This window comes from Pleurodeles waltl, chromosome 12 (assembly GCF_031143425.1).
Source record: "Pleurodeles waltl isolate 20211129_DDA chromosome 12, aPleWal1.hap1.20221129, whole genome shotgun sequence".
Taxonomy (NCBI): Eukaryota; Metazoa; Chordata; class Amphibia; order Caudata; family Salamandridae; genus Pleurodeles; species Pleurodeles waltl.
The window spans coordinates 264,732,100-264,749,033 of NC_090451.1; the positions used below are offsets into that span (position 1 = coordinate 264,732,100).

Below are 16,934 nucleotides of genomic sequence, written 5' to 3' on the forward strand. Positions count from 1 at the left end.
AAAGGCATTTGTGTTGTATAGTTTTTTGTGTTTTGCTCTCCAAGTGACGTCTGAAATATTGGAATTGTAAATAGAGTGGTGATAGCTTCCTACCATATGCACTCTCATTTGTTTTAACTCATTTGCACATACTTGCTGGGCCACCATAGCGTCATGTCACATATACATCATTGTGCACTTCTATTTACTTTGCTAAAGCTTGTTTACTTTGCTATTGCTGATGGACTCGCTATCCTTATAATTCATACAGGTATAGTGTCTCTTCACATTTGTGCCGAAGACTTCACATTTTTTATTTTAGTCTTAGTTTCCTTTAAGTTCATGTTTCCTGTTTTTGTTATGCTCTTCCTTGTACTGTAATACACTTTAGCCCGTCTTGTACTTTGTAAATATATTATGTAATTCTATTTAATTGAACCTGACACTGTATACCCTGTATTTAGAGGCTTCTTACCTAAATAGCTTCCTTAATTTCTGTAAATTTTTCCCCCTTTATTTAGCACAGCACGCACACAGTACTGTTAGTTTTGGAAAGGCTGAAATAGTGGAATCCTTGGATTACTGGTTTATGTAAAAATAAATAAAAACAAATAATCTGAATTAATCTGTTGCCTAGATTATATTTTTAGTAACTTTTGATTTCATTTCACGGTGTGATTTACAGAACCCGAGGCTAAAAATATCCAGTAAACCACCGTTTCCTAAACTATGGAACATGAAACCCTGGTGGATCAGGAGGTGGTGTGTTGTGACAGTCAGAGGAATAAATAAGGATGTCTTTAAATTCTGTGTTGAACTTGACACATTTGCTGGTAATTCAAAGGCAGAGGTCAAATGTCAGGCGACTTTATTCTTTTAATATTGGGAAGGGTGTTTACTATTCTTTCTCTGACTGCACAGTGAAACGAGTTTTTAAAGTGAATTATGTGGCAATGTTGGAAGTTGGTTTTGCCATACATAACACAATGTAAATACCTATTAAAGAACTGTATGTGTCCAGCAGTTAGGAAAGCAACAATGAGGCACTTTTTTTGTAATTCTGAAGTGTGCTGGAAAGAGATTTCAGTAGGATCAAGGCACTTTCTTGGTGATGCAGACATGCTAAATATTTACAGAAACCCGATTTCCACACATTATTATTTGTGTGCTCTATAGCTTTATCAGTAAAACTGTAGGTCTGTGAAAGTTTAATGGCCATTTCAATGGAAAATATGCTGCCTGTAATTAATCATGCGCTACCCAATGATGCTTTAGTTACATTAAAATATCGCCCCTATCTCATGTCAGGGGTGTGGAATTTATTAAAATATCTACTTGTCCAGGGGACAGGTTGCTTCTCAAATCTACTTGTCCTGTAAAAAGATCTACTTGTCCCTTTGGTGCCATGTAGTGTGGCGACAAATTATGGCAGCAATTAATAGCCTCTCTGATTATGCCAGGGCTACCACCATAGTAGGGCTTGAATACTTGGAGTTTCAATCGCTACTGTAGCAATTTCCTTATTTTGCCACCTTTCTGCAGATCTGCATACTGGGGCTGGAGGAAGCAGTAAGCAATAGTTTCAGGGCTGGAATGCCTTTGAGTCTGCAAACCTACTAACCTGCATGTTTTAAAGATTTTTACCAGCTTCTCTCTAATATTTTCCCATAATAAGAAAGGTTGGACATTTACTCCTGACAATGGCAGAATTAGAACTTCTTCCAGGGTTGGGAAGAAAGTGGCTGGAGGGAAAATGAACTTGCAAATGCTCAATAGATTTTCACATGAGCAAATCTACACATCGTATTTACCCATGCTAAAATACAGTTCACAAATATTTTATAGGGGTACGACATATACCATGGGTGCACTTTTGTGACTTTCTTTAAGAATTTGGGGCCACATGTAGGTAGGTTCAGATTTGTGACCTGCAAATTGTGAGTCGCAAATCCGAATGTAGGATGGTGTCCTTGACACCATCTGTGATTCGCAAGGGCTTCGCAAATGCCCACCTCATGAATAATCATGAGGTGGGTCGCAATTTGCGACCTCCTCGCGAATGGTGGCCTGCTGGAGACAGCAGACCACCATGTCTGTAACTGCTTTTCAATAAAGCAGTTTTTTTTGTTTGTTTTTGTAATGCAGCCCGTTTTCCTTAAAGGAAAACGAGATGCATAACAAAAACGAAAAATGAAAAGTTTTCGTTTTATTTTTTCAGAGCAGGCAGTGGTCCGCAGGACCACTGCCTGCTCTGAAAAAATGTTTACAGTGACATTCACAATGGGGAAGGGGTCCCATGGGGATCCCTTCCCTTTTGCGAAAGTGTTAGCACCCATTTGAAATGGGTGCAAACTGCGATGGTTTGCGCCCGCGTTCGCGGTCACAAAACAATCCTACATTGCACTGCGAGTTGCAATTAGGAAGGGAATACCCCTTACCAATTGCGAGTCGCAAACCCGTTTTGTGATTCGGTAACCAGGTTACTGAATCGCAAAACTGGGTTTGTGTATCGCAATGTGCTTTTTGCATGTGGGTCTTGGTCCCTAATTAGGTCTGGTGTTAACAAAGACATTTTGTTTTTATTAAACTTCTATTTCTCTCTCTTTCGGCTGACTTAACTGTGAGCGATCGCATTCTGCTCTTCCACAAGGAGCATATTGCCACACAAAGTAGTTTTGTTCAGTGTCAGGAACTACAGTGGCAATCAGTGACGTAACAAAACTGGAGGGTGCCCCTTTGCAAAGAACATGGAGGAGCCCCCTCTCCAGACTCACTCAGGGCAGGTGCTGTGCTGGAGGGGCCCCCTGGAGGGCGGCTGCGGAGCCTTTGTTATGCCGCTGGTGGCAACGTGTGCTTTAAGAGTTCAAAAACTTTTTGGGGGGGGTTTGCCAATGTTTGTTACAATGTTGAGGGCCTGGTAGCTCCCACAAGAATAAAGTGTTACAAAAGCCATGTCAAAACAAGACACGCATTGATGAAACTAAAAGACTTATAAAAATATGTCAGATCAGTTGGCTTTGTCAGTGTTTGTTTATTTTCATGCTTCCCATAATCGTGTTGAAAATGGTTACACTGATTTTCCATTAGAAATATTTTTGGGAAATACTAGCATGCATCAACACATTTTACTAAATGACACTTCATTTGCATATAATCAGAGAGCATTCTGGGAGCATTATACTTAGCCTCTTAGCCTAAACTTTTCAAACATGTGTGTACACGTTTTATTTTTTTTTGTACTGGAACCAACGTCAGTAGTGAAGTGTGACCTTAAAACATTCATTTACAGCACTCACCCTAATAATGAAGGCTTTCAAATAATGAACCATATATACAAGTTCGAACAGCATTATCTTTTGGAAACACATTACCTCAACTGCAGAGAATTCCACTCTCTGTAAACAAGCAACCAAAGGGTTTGTGCTGCAGGGGGTTGGGCCTACTTGTCCCAAGGACAAAGTAAACATAAAAACTTGTTGCCCTTGACCGCAAACAAGATGTCCCTGGCGTCGGGCTATAGGAATTCCACATCCCTGCATCATGTCCATTAAAGGTAGAGGGGTCACAAAAAAGTTTGTTCTAAAAAGTGGGTTTTGGTTCTAAAAAGTTCAGACACCACACCATCCAACATGTCTGTCAAAATATTAGATCAATAATTACAGTTTACATTTCATCAAGTAATAAACCACAATACACATTTACATTGATTAGTAATAGGCCTCGGACAAAGTTTATAGGATCCTCATCTTTATCAGTACTAAGTGTAGTACTACTGTCTGTCAGTTGCTGCAATGTCACATAAGAACAATCAGAAGCTTAAATATAAGTTATTTGCACATCTGTACAATGCCAAAGTGTGCAAAACTGATGAAATACATTCATGAGGAAGTTATCATTGACCTAAATCTTATTTGGACAAGAGTAAACTTTACCATAACTATAATAACTCTAACCTCTGGGTACTCTCAAACCTTTTCCCAGGGGCCTACAAGTTTGGTCTGTGATGTGACCGAGGGATGTATTGATGCCAGTGGGGTGGCCGAAGTTGGTGGTAAGGTGGGTGTAGGAGAAGCGAAACATATACTTCTAGTGGCTGAAATTGAACAACATGATAACAAAAACCTAGGATTAACCCCGGCTTCTCCACTTTATCAAATTGTGTGATCCTAGGCAATTGTTTTAGTTCACTCTTCTTCATTATTACCACAAATGAGTACATCAAAAAATTACTTAAGGATGTGTGCTTTACTAATCCTTCTCCTGTGTTTGATTTAATAAAGTATTATGTTGTTAATTTATAATAGTAACTCTGGTCACGTGAAAAGTGCACATAACTGACTTGCCTCTTTAGTTCACCATTGGCCTTATTGTCAGGGTAGGGGGCAAGAATTAACATTTCTAAATTCATGTAGGAAAGCTATCATTATTAAAATAATGCTGCACTCATAATGTGATGTGCTAAGCTGAAAAGTTTCTACATGTTAATTAAAAACACTTTTTACATTTTGAAGAGACTGTCAAATATTTACACTTTTGCTGCAAGATGTCCTTAAAGGTAAATATGTTCCCAAAGCTGAGCAGTGCAGGACTCCCTAGTTACTTCCTTTCTTTAACACAGGTAAACATTTAGGTAAATGCCTGCCTGTTTAACGTATTTTTGTTCTTAGTTCTGAGATGAATAAACAGCTGCCCAGAGCTGCTATTTATCAGGAGGCTGCATGCAGTGGTCAGGAGGGCAGCATGTGGCCCCAGGCCGTACTTAGAGTATAGGTCCTCTAAATCCTGATTTTAGTTTTAACATAGCCAATACCTTTCAGACTAATTTAACGTACAAGTTTGAACAATGTTGAAATAATTAAAGTATTACAACATGTTTCCAGTATTTACTGTTATTTCTCTAAATAAAAACGATTCATTTTCACTATTTCGTCTTCCATATTCAGGTCTCACCTACAGTCTGATTTTAGCTGTCTATTTCTGAATACCTGTTGTGTACAGCATATGTATTTATGGTGAGCTTTGGGTCAGCCCGTTGCTTACCAATGGTTGGGTTTCTGATCACTCATTTGCATGCTTTATTTATTTGATGGTTTTCCTTCCACTTCTTGTGTTGGACCCTCCATTAGAGTATAACTCGTTTACTATCCTTCTGATTCGATGATTTGTATCCTTCCACTGCTCCACATCAGAGAACATCGCTTTTCTTTTTCTTTCAGCACTTCATTAGAGTGTTTGTTTTCTTATTCTCTCCCAAATGTGCTCAGGTAACCGCCCCACTCATTGCTCTGTGTTCTCCGCCACCCAAAAGCCTCCACCCCTCACACCCAGCTCATCCATTGCTTTGTCTTTCTTTCTTTTTTTTTTTTTAATGCACAATACAGCTTCAGCAAAAGGCATTGACAAAGCCAACCAAGTCTTTGCTAATGTTTTTTATTTTTTGTTGTTTTTCTTTGATTTTTATTTTCCCTTATTTTACTTTCACATAATTATGAATTTTGGGTTTGTAAGTTAAGGTTGATGCTTGGACAGAAGCCCTTCATTGGGCCCCGCATGGCTTTGCTTTGTTCCAGGTAATCCTCTGCATTCAAACTTGTATGCAGTCAGGTTGCACAATTTTGCCCCAAAAAACCACTGGGACTTCAATTCCCTTTTATAGCCTGGCGTGACAGCAAGGCTGTTGCCAGAACAATTATGTGAGAGTCATCAGGAGATGGACTTTGACTCGGATCCCCACATGTTGGGAGCCAGGATTAACTTTTTTGATTGGGCATTAATTGTGTGCTTTCACAAAAAGTGCTTGTCCTTAAACTGTGATCATTTTGTTTATTTCTGCAGCTCCTGAGCCTGAACTTTGAGGGACACGTGCAGTTGCAAGGCCATTATAATGCGTTCGATAACTAGATAATTTTACGTTTTTCTCTGGGAACAGCACAGATGAGACAAGGGTAGTAATTGAGATACTTGGATTTTTAGGTCTGGATTGCTAGTGCGTTCATAACCTAAACATAATGGCTTTGCAAATGCTTTTTCAAATATGTTTTTCAAAGAATCTTGGTTATTGTAACTTATACTCAAACCTGCATTTATTTTTACACTAAGAAATCATTTGAATGTAAATATGTTGGTTGTGCTTGCATCCGACGTAGCAACTTCAGTTCACTTGTACATATTCAAAGTTGTCTTCTAACCAATTAGCCTAAATGGAGGATTCACCAAATACATCTATACAATCCACTCTAATACTTCGATCTCTAATGCATTTCAGGCAACCAGTGGACTTCCTCAGGCAGGAAGACACAACCCTAACCCAATTCTCAATTCTGAGTCTTAGTTTTAACATAACCCTAACCATTCAGAGTAGCTTAACCCACAAACTTGAACATATTGTTGGAAAAGAAAATGGTGATATATGGTTTTTACAGTGGTTGATTATTTTTTTTATTTTTTTGTCTTTTTAAATGTGCAATATGTAATTGCAAACCTTTTCTAATCTTTGTATTGGTGTGTTTATATGTATCTATCAAATGGTCCATTCCTTTTTTAATTAAGTACTGTTTACTTAAAATCACATCTTTATGCAAGTTACATTTAATTCTTTCAATAACTATATATGTGTGTGTGTATGTGTGTATATATATATATATATATATATATATATATATATATATAATTTCTTTTTCTATTTATTTTTTATCTGTGGGGTAATGACTGTCTCAGAGTCCTTCTAAAGAAACACTACAAATAGGACTCTGTGCCATGATCTGTCTGAGATATTGGTTACCTTTTATTTTGCACATATTCTGTAGTAGATTAGCTTCTAATAAGCAAATAAGTGCCTCTAATAGCACTTGCCCAGATGCCTTCTATGTGTTGACTCGGAGGATAGGGCAAGGATAACCCAAAACAATATACTTGTTGTCTTTGGCAGGTTAAGTTCTTCCTAAATGGATCCTTGTCTGGTAAGTTGGCAGAGGTTCACAGGATCCTTGCCTGTTTTTTTAACTACTTCTAATGATAAATTGGTCTGCCTGTACTGAGTGAAGGGCTAAGGGAAATCAGTAATTTGTGGCCAAGGTAGACCGGTATCGCAACTAATCCTCGTGGTGAAAATGAATTCTCTATTGTCTCTTGACCTCCACCCCTAAAGACACCAAAGCATAACTAACCTGTGACCTAGGGAAGCAGTAACAGCTAAAACTACCAAGAAAGGAGCACTCGTATATCTTGCTTTGTTCTTCACAAGTTAAGGGTGGGGGCCTGATGGACCTCTCTGAGGTAAGAATCACATTCAGGACCATCCTGATTAGTCTGAGTAATGGTCGTAACTTACTCCTGTTTTTTTACTTCTGGGAGAAAAACCCTGCCATCAATACAGACAACTGAAATTCCACTTCTGAGAAGCAGTTTATTTTTACATTAAGAACGTGACTCAGTAGTGTTCTCAGATTATACACGTTAACCCTACTGTGGGTTTTTAAAAGGTATTTCATTCCATGTATATCTGGGAGCCTTTCTACGTACAGCAGATGGGCCGGATAGTTGCTAACCAAAAGACCAACACGCGTTGTCTTGCTTTGTTTTCCCAGACCTCAAGGCTTTTGAGCGGAGACTTACAGAATACATTTCATGTCTCCAGCCAGCCACAGGACGCTGGAGGAGTGAGTATATATTAAACACAATTTGTATATTTAATAACTGCATAGAATTCCATTCTCGATTGTGATTTTGAATATGCAAAGGATGTGGCCATAGCAAAGCGTGTAGCTGTATAATGTTTACAAGAAACTAAATATTTTGGTGCTTACACTGTTTTCAGGCTAAATTTGATTTCATCTCCATCTTCTTTTGGCTTGTAGCGACATAGACTTAAAGGTTCAGATGTCTGTTTTTTTTTGTATTTCTAATGCATTCAGTTTATCATCCGGGTTTAATACAGACCGGGATTTTGGGCACTAGGAATGTGGACTAACTTGTCGCACAATAAATATCAAATATCAAGAATCTTAATGGAGTAAGATGATAATTTTGATCTTGTATTCTTAACAGTGCTTCTGATAGTAGTGTCGGTCTGTACGGCTACTGGTGCATGGAACTGGTTAATAGACCCTGAAACACAGAAGGTTAGTATTGTCATCTCGATGTCCGGTTAAGTGACCACGTTCATGATCTTGATGTATTTTAAGCAAAAAGTAAAAAAAAACGTCGATCTGATATTCTTTAAAAATAATTGCCATGTTACAAGAGATTTTCCAATGAGATGAATTGCTAGGCGGTGGTGGGTGTACGGTCCTTGTATCTATGAATTTTTTTATACGGGAACAAATGTGAGATGATAGAATGAATTGACAGTCTCAGCTACGAGTATTGTCTACTCTTGTATACTTACTGACTATGCATATATAACAAGTACCAGGGTTTTGCATTTGTTACCTACTTTGAGTATTGAGTGTCCCTGTGAGGTTACCCAAAAGTATTAGCTACTGGGTTTAGTGATGATTACTTTTATGTTTTATTTTAGGCCATCTAGTGTCGTGGCCATTGTGGTGTGTAGCTCCACCATCACAATTCTGTTAGAAACGAGTCACCTCTGGTACAATATTGCCTCCAAAAATCAATGTAAAAGACTTGAATCGAAATGAAACCAAATTAAAGTTGGATTTTTAAGAAAAGGTAAAAACCTAATTCACTTTATAGAAAGCATTGATCAGAGCAGGGTGAGTGATCTCTGGGCGTTGCCTGTGAGTCCTGAACATTTTTGTGCACTGGGATGCTCCCAATGATAACAAACTGAAACTGGCTGCTGTAGGATAACATTATTGGCCACTAGATCAGTCATTGATTGGGAGATGAGAAAGTAGTCTATTCTCAACTGGGTGCGAGAAATCAGAGTGTTCCCTTCCAGTCAGGTGAAAAAAGCCACTGTATATTGGGAAGGCCATGGTCAGTTGAGAGATCACTCTTGATTGCCCTTCCTGGGTTGTTGGCACATCTGTCTGGCCTGCGTAGTCCAATATTGCATTGCGAGTCACATTTCAGTGGCCCCTTTAGAAACAGTAGTTTAGTGCCCAGTTCTGTCAGTATGCGGTTAAGCTGAAGGAGGAATATCATTACTCCCAATCGCCTCCCTGATGCAAATGCCGAGTTTGGCCCCACCCCACTCTAGGGATACCAGGGCCATAGGACGGAAGAAGTCCTGCCCATGGGCTGGTGTCACCCTACACACCTGGCCGGTGTACTGTTCTGGGGAGACAAATCTTTCCACCATCATTGTATGGCTAGCCCCACTGTCCCTCAGAGCAGTGACTGGGACCCCGTTCACTGTTACCTGGTGGAAGTGATGACTCTCACCCTCAGGGATCACCAACTCACCCTCTGAGTCAACCTCCCAACTAAGGGATATCATGGCATGGTATATGACCTGACCCTGGGGGCTACCTGCCCCTAAGGCCACATTAGCCACCAATGTGAGTTGTCTTAGGACAGACAGAGTCCCCTTTCATGTGTCCTAACTGGGAACATTCAAAGCATCAGGGTTGAAAATGGGGTGCCCTGGGCCACCGCCTACCAGAACCTCCCTCCCTGTCAGAAGGGGCCTGGGACTCTTTTTCTCCCTCCTTATCCTGGGACCTGTCTGCTTCTCCCTTGACTTCCCTCTCCTTCTTCTGGGAACCCTGCCCACCTTTGGGGGAATCTCCCCCATATACCTTCTTGTGGACCCTGGTACACACCCAGCGGTCCGCCTCCATAGCAAGCTTCCTGGGGTCTGTCAGCTTACTATCAGTCAAGTGCTGGCGCAGCTCTGCGAAACACAGACTAGACAACTGCTCCCACGCAATTAAGTTGTAAAGTCCCTGAAAATCTGTCACTTTACTCAACCATCGAGTGCTCTGCAAAACAAATCTACACACTCTAACCTGGTCTGGGACTCAGTTTTCTTACTTTGCCTAAACTGATCCCTGTACTTGTCAGGAGTGAGACCATACCGAATGAGAAGGGCCTCCTTCATGTCAGCGTAGGTGAGGTTGTACCCCTTACCCAAAGCTAGCAAAGTGTCCCTCTCCTCCTCTGTGAAGTGGTTCCACAATCCTGCTCCCCAATTCTTCTCAGGGACCCCATTCATGTGGATGGACGCCTCATATCCTTGAAACCACCTCTGTATGTCATCTCCCTTCTTGTACTCTCTCCCTACGTTTTTAGGAATGTGCACAATTCTGTCTGACTGCACTGAGGAATTGCTGCCACCATCCTGGCTGGACCTGCTCCTCACGTCCAGCTCTTTTACTTTAGGCTCATGGTCCAAAAGCATCTTTCTTTCCTCCATGGCTCGCTGCTCCCTCTGAGCCTCCATTTTTAATCTCTCCAACTCAATCAGCAGTACAATTTCTATAGGGAGCAGTTTCACTTTAGCACTGATTAGCAGTGGTAAAGTGCACAGAGACAATAAACCAGCAAAAACAGACCTGGAAAAAATAGGAGGAAGAAGGCAAAAAGTTTGGGGATAACCCTGCAGAAAGGGACATTTCCAACAGATGTTATGCCAGTCCTAATCATATGGGCCGTATTTTCAGATAGCAGTGATTACCTGGTGTGCTTGCTCATAGCTGAGAAATCGGGAAATAAGAGCTCTGGCTCACCCACCAGTGTAAACCCTGTATGGGCCTACTCCGTGTTCCCTCTGCATTTTTGGTGACGACCAGCACCCAGGAGGTGAGAGAGAGCAGATTACAGTGGACGACCCAGACATTTTTTGGGAATGCCTTAAAAATAAACGTCATCCCTGTGGCTTCTATCGTCTAGGTCAACAGCCATGGTCCGCAGGTGTTGGAGCTCAGTGCCCCAAAAGGTGGAGTGTTACATCTGGGATTCCAGGATTATCAGACATTTGTTCATTACTTCCATTTTGTCTTCCTTCCGTTGTATCTGGAAATGTTAAGATATTCTCTTCAATAGATTACATGTCCTCTATGAGGCCTGTTATTTTTGTGTTGTTCACCTCCAGTCTTTGCCCCATCTCAGTCATTTCTTTGAGGATGAGGTCAGTCATCAAAGACTCCTGATGGCTCAGTGACAGGGGTTCTGTGGTATGTGACCTCCATAAAGAAGAGCTGCAGCAATGACTTCCCAGTGGCTATGGTCGCGTGACTGATGATGTCTTCAGGGGATGTGGCTTTTCCGCATGCAGTTTGCAGCAATGACGAGGACAAAGGTCAAGCTTCTTCGGCCCCTGCTAGTCCGGTCTGGAAAGAGACACTTTGGTGTCATGGTGATCTTATCTCACAAAAAGAGAGCGGACCAGGAGCACTTATAGGTCCAGCATATGTGCTGCTATGCAGTCAATTATGTATAATAAGAGTATGCATTTCCTTCTGGACAAAAAAAGGGGGAAGGAAAAGAGAAGCTAGGAGGTCATGCAGACACCATGGGAGAGGAAGGGGGATCAGTTCCCTTAGGAAAAGGAGCCATCACACGCCCAAGTGGGTGTCATGCTTCATCTTAGGGCTTACTCCTCAACGGGCCGGCGCTGCAGTTCCCGACAGGCGGCCCACAACAGGGCACTTTGTCGGAGATCTTCTTTCCAGTGCCAATAGTGAAATATGGGTGTAGGGCCTGTTGTGTAGATTAATGCATGACAGTGAATATGTGTAAAGAAGTGTGTAATGAAATAGAGTAAGTAGTACTCAATGTTGTGGTTTTCTTTTTTTTAATAAGTGAGTCTACTTGCCAGGTTTAAAACTTAGTAGCTATCACCAGACACAGTGCTCTATGATTGCTTTAAAAAGGCCAATATTGCCCTAATCTACACAGTGGTTGGAATCAGAATATATCTAATAGTGTCTGATCTAATATTTTAACAATGTTTCATTGTAAAAGGAGAAGCCGACCTGGAATGGAAAATGAAAACAAAGACATTACTTAAACCACCTACGTGTCATTGGTGAGGTGGTTGTATAATCTTCTTAGTGGAGGCATGCGTCAAAGTTATATCGCATGCTGCTATCAGTGTACGGCACCTCTAGGACAATGAAGAACAAACGACAAGACAAATGAGACCCACTGGAACTTTTAGAAGCAGTTAGATTTCACACACTGTTTTTGGAAGGGAAATAAACTTATCCAGTTAGAGTAGAGATACAGCTTTCTCGAGTGGGAGGACAGAGTACGCTGATTCAGCGTGTTATAATTAGAAAAGGAAATGAGCCACTATCACATAGCACAGGTATCGGTCCAATATAGCAACCTTTGGGCACATCACAGTTAATACTTACAAAGTTGTAGCGAGGACTCCACCCGACGACCTACTACAGTTCTGCTGCCTCGGTTGTGGAGGAGCAAAAATCTGGGTCGTCTTAAATCCCCTTAGTCAGTGATTGTTAGGTGAGTTGGTTCTTGTGCATGGCACACCTGGACCGTGTAGCAATGTGAAAACTATCAGCGCCATATTGAGAGATGTGCCCCGCATTAGTTTATAAGCTTCTGCCAGTTAGTGTCAGTATGGTATTAAAAATCCATATAACCACAAGCTTGACATTCCCTTCCACTATCCGCATAGAGGGGCCTCCATTAATGCTCAGCAAAAAATGGGTTGTCGGCAGTCAACCGGACATACATGTGCGTAGGCGCGCCAGCAAGGAATGGCCAGAATGTTACTCGTGCGCCTTCTTTGAATGTGGTAGTGTGAGCACCCTGTTGCCTGACTAGATGGTAATTGGTAGCAAGATAACAAAAAGGGAACCCCACCATGGTGTTTGCCTGAGGACAGGGTTTGATTTTGGACTGTGTAGCGATGTGAACACTATTGTAATTGTATTTACATAGCGCTTACTACCCCTGAGGAGGCGTCAAAGAGCTTTTCGGCGAGTAGCACTCTACTCCGGAACCCAAGTGGAAACCGTGGTGGATTAGTATAGTGGAGACTGGCAATACTCACCTGTGTGTGCAATCATGCACCCAGGTGGTATTCCTATATAGGTACTAGAGCTGGCATCACTTACCAGGGTGTGCATATTTACATAAGGGTATTTTAATGTAGGAACAAAGCCTGTTCGAGCATGCCAGTATTGGTGCACTTGCCCCTTTGTTGTGTCTTTAACTAAAATGTCCCACATTTCCCAGCAGGCAAGGGTGTACGCCAGGGCATCATGCCCCAGGGAGTGCCGAATACCCATCTGTGTTCGTGCTACCCTTGAGAGCTGCTCAAACCATAAGGTAACATGGGGGAATGAGTCTAATTAAGTCTGGCTGCAATAGTGGATTGCAGGGGAGCAGCCTCATGATGTTTAGTATATTGTGCCTGGAGAGCAGAGTTGCTGGTGTGGAGCTTCCCAAGGACTGCCTGTACTTCAGGTGAGTGTCCCTTCATCGTGGGGACCACTGCACGCTGAAATGTCTTGTTGGTGTGAACAGAGTCACTCCGTGGAGGAACCCGCAGGGCCCGCTATTGTCGAGTGTGTTGCATTTCTCTCGTGTGAGCCTCGGCTGCATGCTCATTGTGTGCAGCACCCTTTTCATTGGCTACAACCCTTGGAAGTGGGGGTGCAACCTGAGTTCTGTTGTACTTGGCCTCGAATGGCATGGCTCAACTTGCATCGAACTGTAGTGACCGGGGAGTCTGGTGCGACTAAAGTCATTGAGCACTGGACAGTGTGCCTCGTTCCAGAGAGGTACGGAAACCAAGTTCAAAGTGTGACTGGGTGGACTAGTATGGCTCAGTTCATCGCGTACCAGACCTTGTGTCTTCCAGAGGGGTGCAGGATTTACATACTTCACTGTAGAGTCCAGGATTGTCTGGTGCGGCTTAAGTCATCACGCACCAGACTAGTGCCTCTTTCCGAAGCAATGGTACATTGGAAATTGCCTTGTGAATGAAAGTTCAGTCAGGGCGACTCAGATCATCGGACCCCTGACACTGTGCCTCCTTTTTGTGGGTGTACAGCACTAAGCACTTATCACGTGGGATCACTTGAGTCTTTGTGCCCCAAACGTGGCATCACCTGGTACAGGGGGTGCAGGCCAAGTAGCTTATGTGCAACTGAAGTGTTGAGAGTGACCCAATTCCACAAGCCCCAATGGCACCTCTATGTTCTGGAGGTGCTGAATTTTGTAACTATTTGGTAACATTGAACTGGCTGGCTGGGTTGGATGCCTTGGTGTTTAATGGCGGCCCCAGTGACCCTCCCCCTGTGTTTTGCAGAACTGTGAGTGAACCTTATGTGGGGAGCCCAAACATCTCCTTACTAATTGTTTACTGCCTGCTGTCTTACCTTTCCCAGTTTTTGATCCTGAAGCCCTGAGAAGTGCGAGTTAGTCATGAGTGGCCTAGTATCTAGAGAAAGGTTGATGCAATCTTTGATTCATGAAGGGACGGGATAGCCAAGGCTGGTTGGTGGGTGAAGGGCGTTTTGGGAACCAGCACCATATTGAGAGAACACATGTGCTCCGCATTAATTTAGTGAAAAACGTGCCTCCTATATCCCCCAAGTAACGCTCCTCCCTCCCCCCCCCCCCCCCCCCCCTCCCCCAGTAATATTTGGCAAAATCCAGAGTGTAGGCATGGCCATAATGTTATCAGTGACCCAAATTTGTGTGTGGCTGTATTACTTAAATGGTAACTGAAAGCAAAATTAACTCCATGAGAGGAGTAGAATGATTGCCAAAAGATAATATTGATGTGCAGCTGTCAGACCTTCTGTGTAATAGACCAATGCGCATATGCATATGCATAGGTGTGGCTGGCATGGAATAGCCATAATGTTATTGGTGCATCCTCTTGTAGTGTGGCTGTGTGTTCTGCAGTACTGCCTACTCAAATGGTAACTACTAGCAAAATTGCATTCACAAGAGAAGTGCAGTGATTGCCAAGAGTCAATATTGGTACGAGACTGTCCAGGCTAAAATATGTTAGGGACCAATGGGATGTGGTGGAAGATTACAATATTATAAAGGGGGGACCTTTCGGAGGGCCAATGGAATTGCCTAGGTTGGCAGTCCGTGTATAGCATCAGGGCAGTGAATTGAGGGACATGATCAACGGGGATGATGGAGTGATTAATTAGTAATGTCTCTTCATGGGATGTAGTCATTCAGCCGGCTCACATGCGTTAACAGACGAAAAATCTGATTTTGCTCCCTTCTGAATAGGGTGTCCTGGGTCATCTGTGTGTGCCTCCAAGAGCATCCACTGTATGTCATCAGGTGAATGTCCCTTGATCACAAAATGTGTATACATCTTGGTGCTTATTCTCTTGCCCCGGATGTTACTCCTGTGTTCCATGCTTCGTGTTTTGATTGTTCTTGTTGTCATTCCTATGTATCTCTTGTTACAGGGACATTTCATAATGTACATGCAGTTTCCCGTATTGCAGTTCATGTCTGTTCTCTGTTGCCAAGTAAATGTGCCTGTAAGTTTGATCTCTTTTGTTGCATTTGTGAAGGCACTAGCTGCACATGAGCCACAAGGGAAATGCTCTGTTACTCGGGATAACTCTCGTAAAGGTCTCTGTTCTTGTGGAATTTCGTGGTGTGGTGTGTACAAGCATACCTTTCCGATTGGAGGTCTGCTTTAAGGCAAAGCGTGGTGGTGGTAATGACAGGTTGCCTATTTGTAAGATACCCCAGTGTTTTCTTATGATTTTCTGTATCCTGTTGGAGTCAGTTGTAAAACTGGTCACACAGGTTAGCATATCATCATGTGGTCTTGTGCGCGTTTCCAACAAGACTTCTCTGTTATTATTCCTGGCACTTTTTTTTTAGCAGTTCTAACACAGTGTGATGGGTATTCTCTTGCCTCCAGAATTTTAGATAGCTGTGAGGCCTGTGTGTGGAAATCCTGTATGGTACTGCAGTTACGGTGCAGTTACCTGCCGCTGTGGCTGAAAAATCACATTAGTGCAGAAAGGGTCATCCTAGGAGAGAGTCTCAAGAAAAGAAAGAGGTGTAGAGACCAGTTCGGGGTTAGGCCTCCTGACTACCAGTGTGCACAGTACACCATGAGGCATTGTCATTGCTTCCAGCACTAGACATCGAGCCCAGACCCCATGACATTGTGAGCTGTTGTGCAACTGCGTTATTCTACTGCCTCAGTGGGTCCTGATCTCAACAGTGCTGGATGTCCAGCATCTGTGTGTTTTTTTTTTTTTTTTGTTGTCGGGGGAGGGCCGAACAAGGGTCCCCAGGGCGCTATGGAGGACTTTATACCCTGACCCAAACAAAGCGTGAAGTTCAGCCTTCAGCCCCTCCAGGAACAGTGATGCCCCAGGGTAGCGAGCAAGGATTTTGTGGGGACTGGTACGAGTCTACGCCCGAACTGGATGTGCTGCTGCCCTCCCGCCCTCAACCCCCCCCCCCCCCCCAACTCCCCCAACCCCCTGCAGTTTAGACTGTAAAAGCAGTAAGGCTCTCCATCAGGCATGAAGCGCTGCAGTTTCCAGTGATAGTCGGGCAGTGTTCGCCTGTTAGTGGAGGTCGTTGCTGCAATTCCCTTACACCCATTTGATTAGGAGGTTTTCATAGTGCCTGCTCACAGGCCGCAATAGTCACTGGTTCTGTAAGCTTTTTAACAGTGGACACCGTTTGCACCCTCCAGTAGCATAGTAGGCAAATTTTGTTTGCAGCAAATTATGTCACAGTCAACCTCTGCTGCCTTCTGTAGTTGTAAGGGGTATCAAGTAGTAATGACTAATCTTCCACTATGTAGTTTTAATTTAATGTTGTCTGCAAAAACAGTCTAGCATTAGCCAGGGCCAGCTTTAAATGAATACATAAATAAGAGTAAACTGTACAAGCCTGACACTCTTTCCTGATATGATCTCCAGGTCTTAATGTAACAGGATAGATGATTCAGTAGCATCATGGCCGCCCCAGAAACCAACTAAATAGTGCACCAGTTGATAATATTGGCAGGTAATCCCAGGCAGGGCACATCCCATGCACAGTCAAAGGATTTTAGCAAGTCACCT

At 42.7% G+C, this 16,934-nt stretch overlaps 1 protein-coding gene across 1 annotated transcript in view; it reads left to right on the forward strand.

The window, feature by feature from the left end:
• The window catches only part of CNEP1R1 (CTD nuclear envelope phosphatase 1 regulatory subunit 1), a 46,247-nt gene that overhangs the window by 7,412 nt on the left and 21,901 nt on the right, over positions 1 to 16,934 (forward strand). The window contains exons 2-3 of the mRNA XM_069218544.1: positions 7,566 to 7,637; positions 8,026 to 8,099. Of these exons, the coding sequence (XP_069074645.1) occupies positions 7,566 to 7,637; positions 8,026 to 8,099 (146 nt within the window). The remainder of the gene's footprint in view (positions 1 to 7,565; positions 7,638 to 8,025; positions 8,100 to 16,934) is intronic.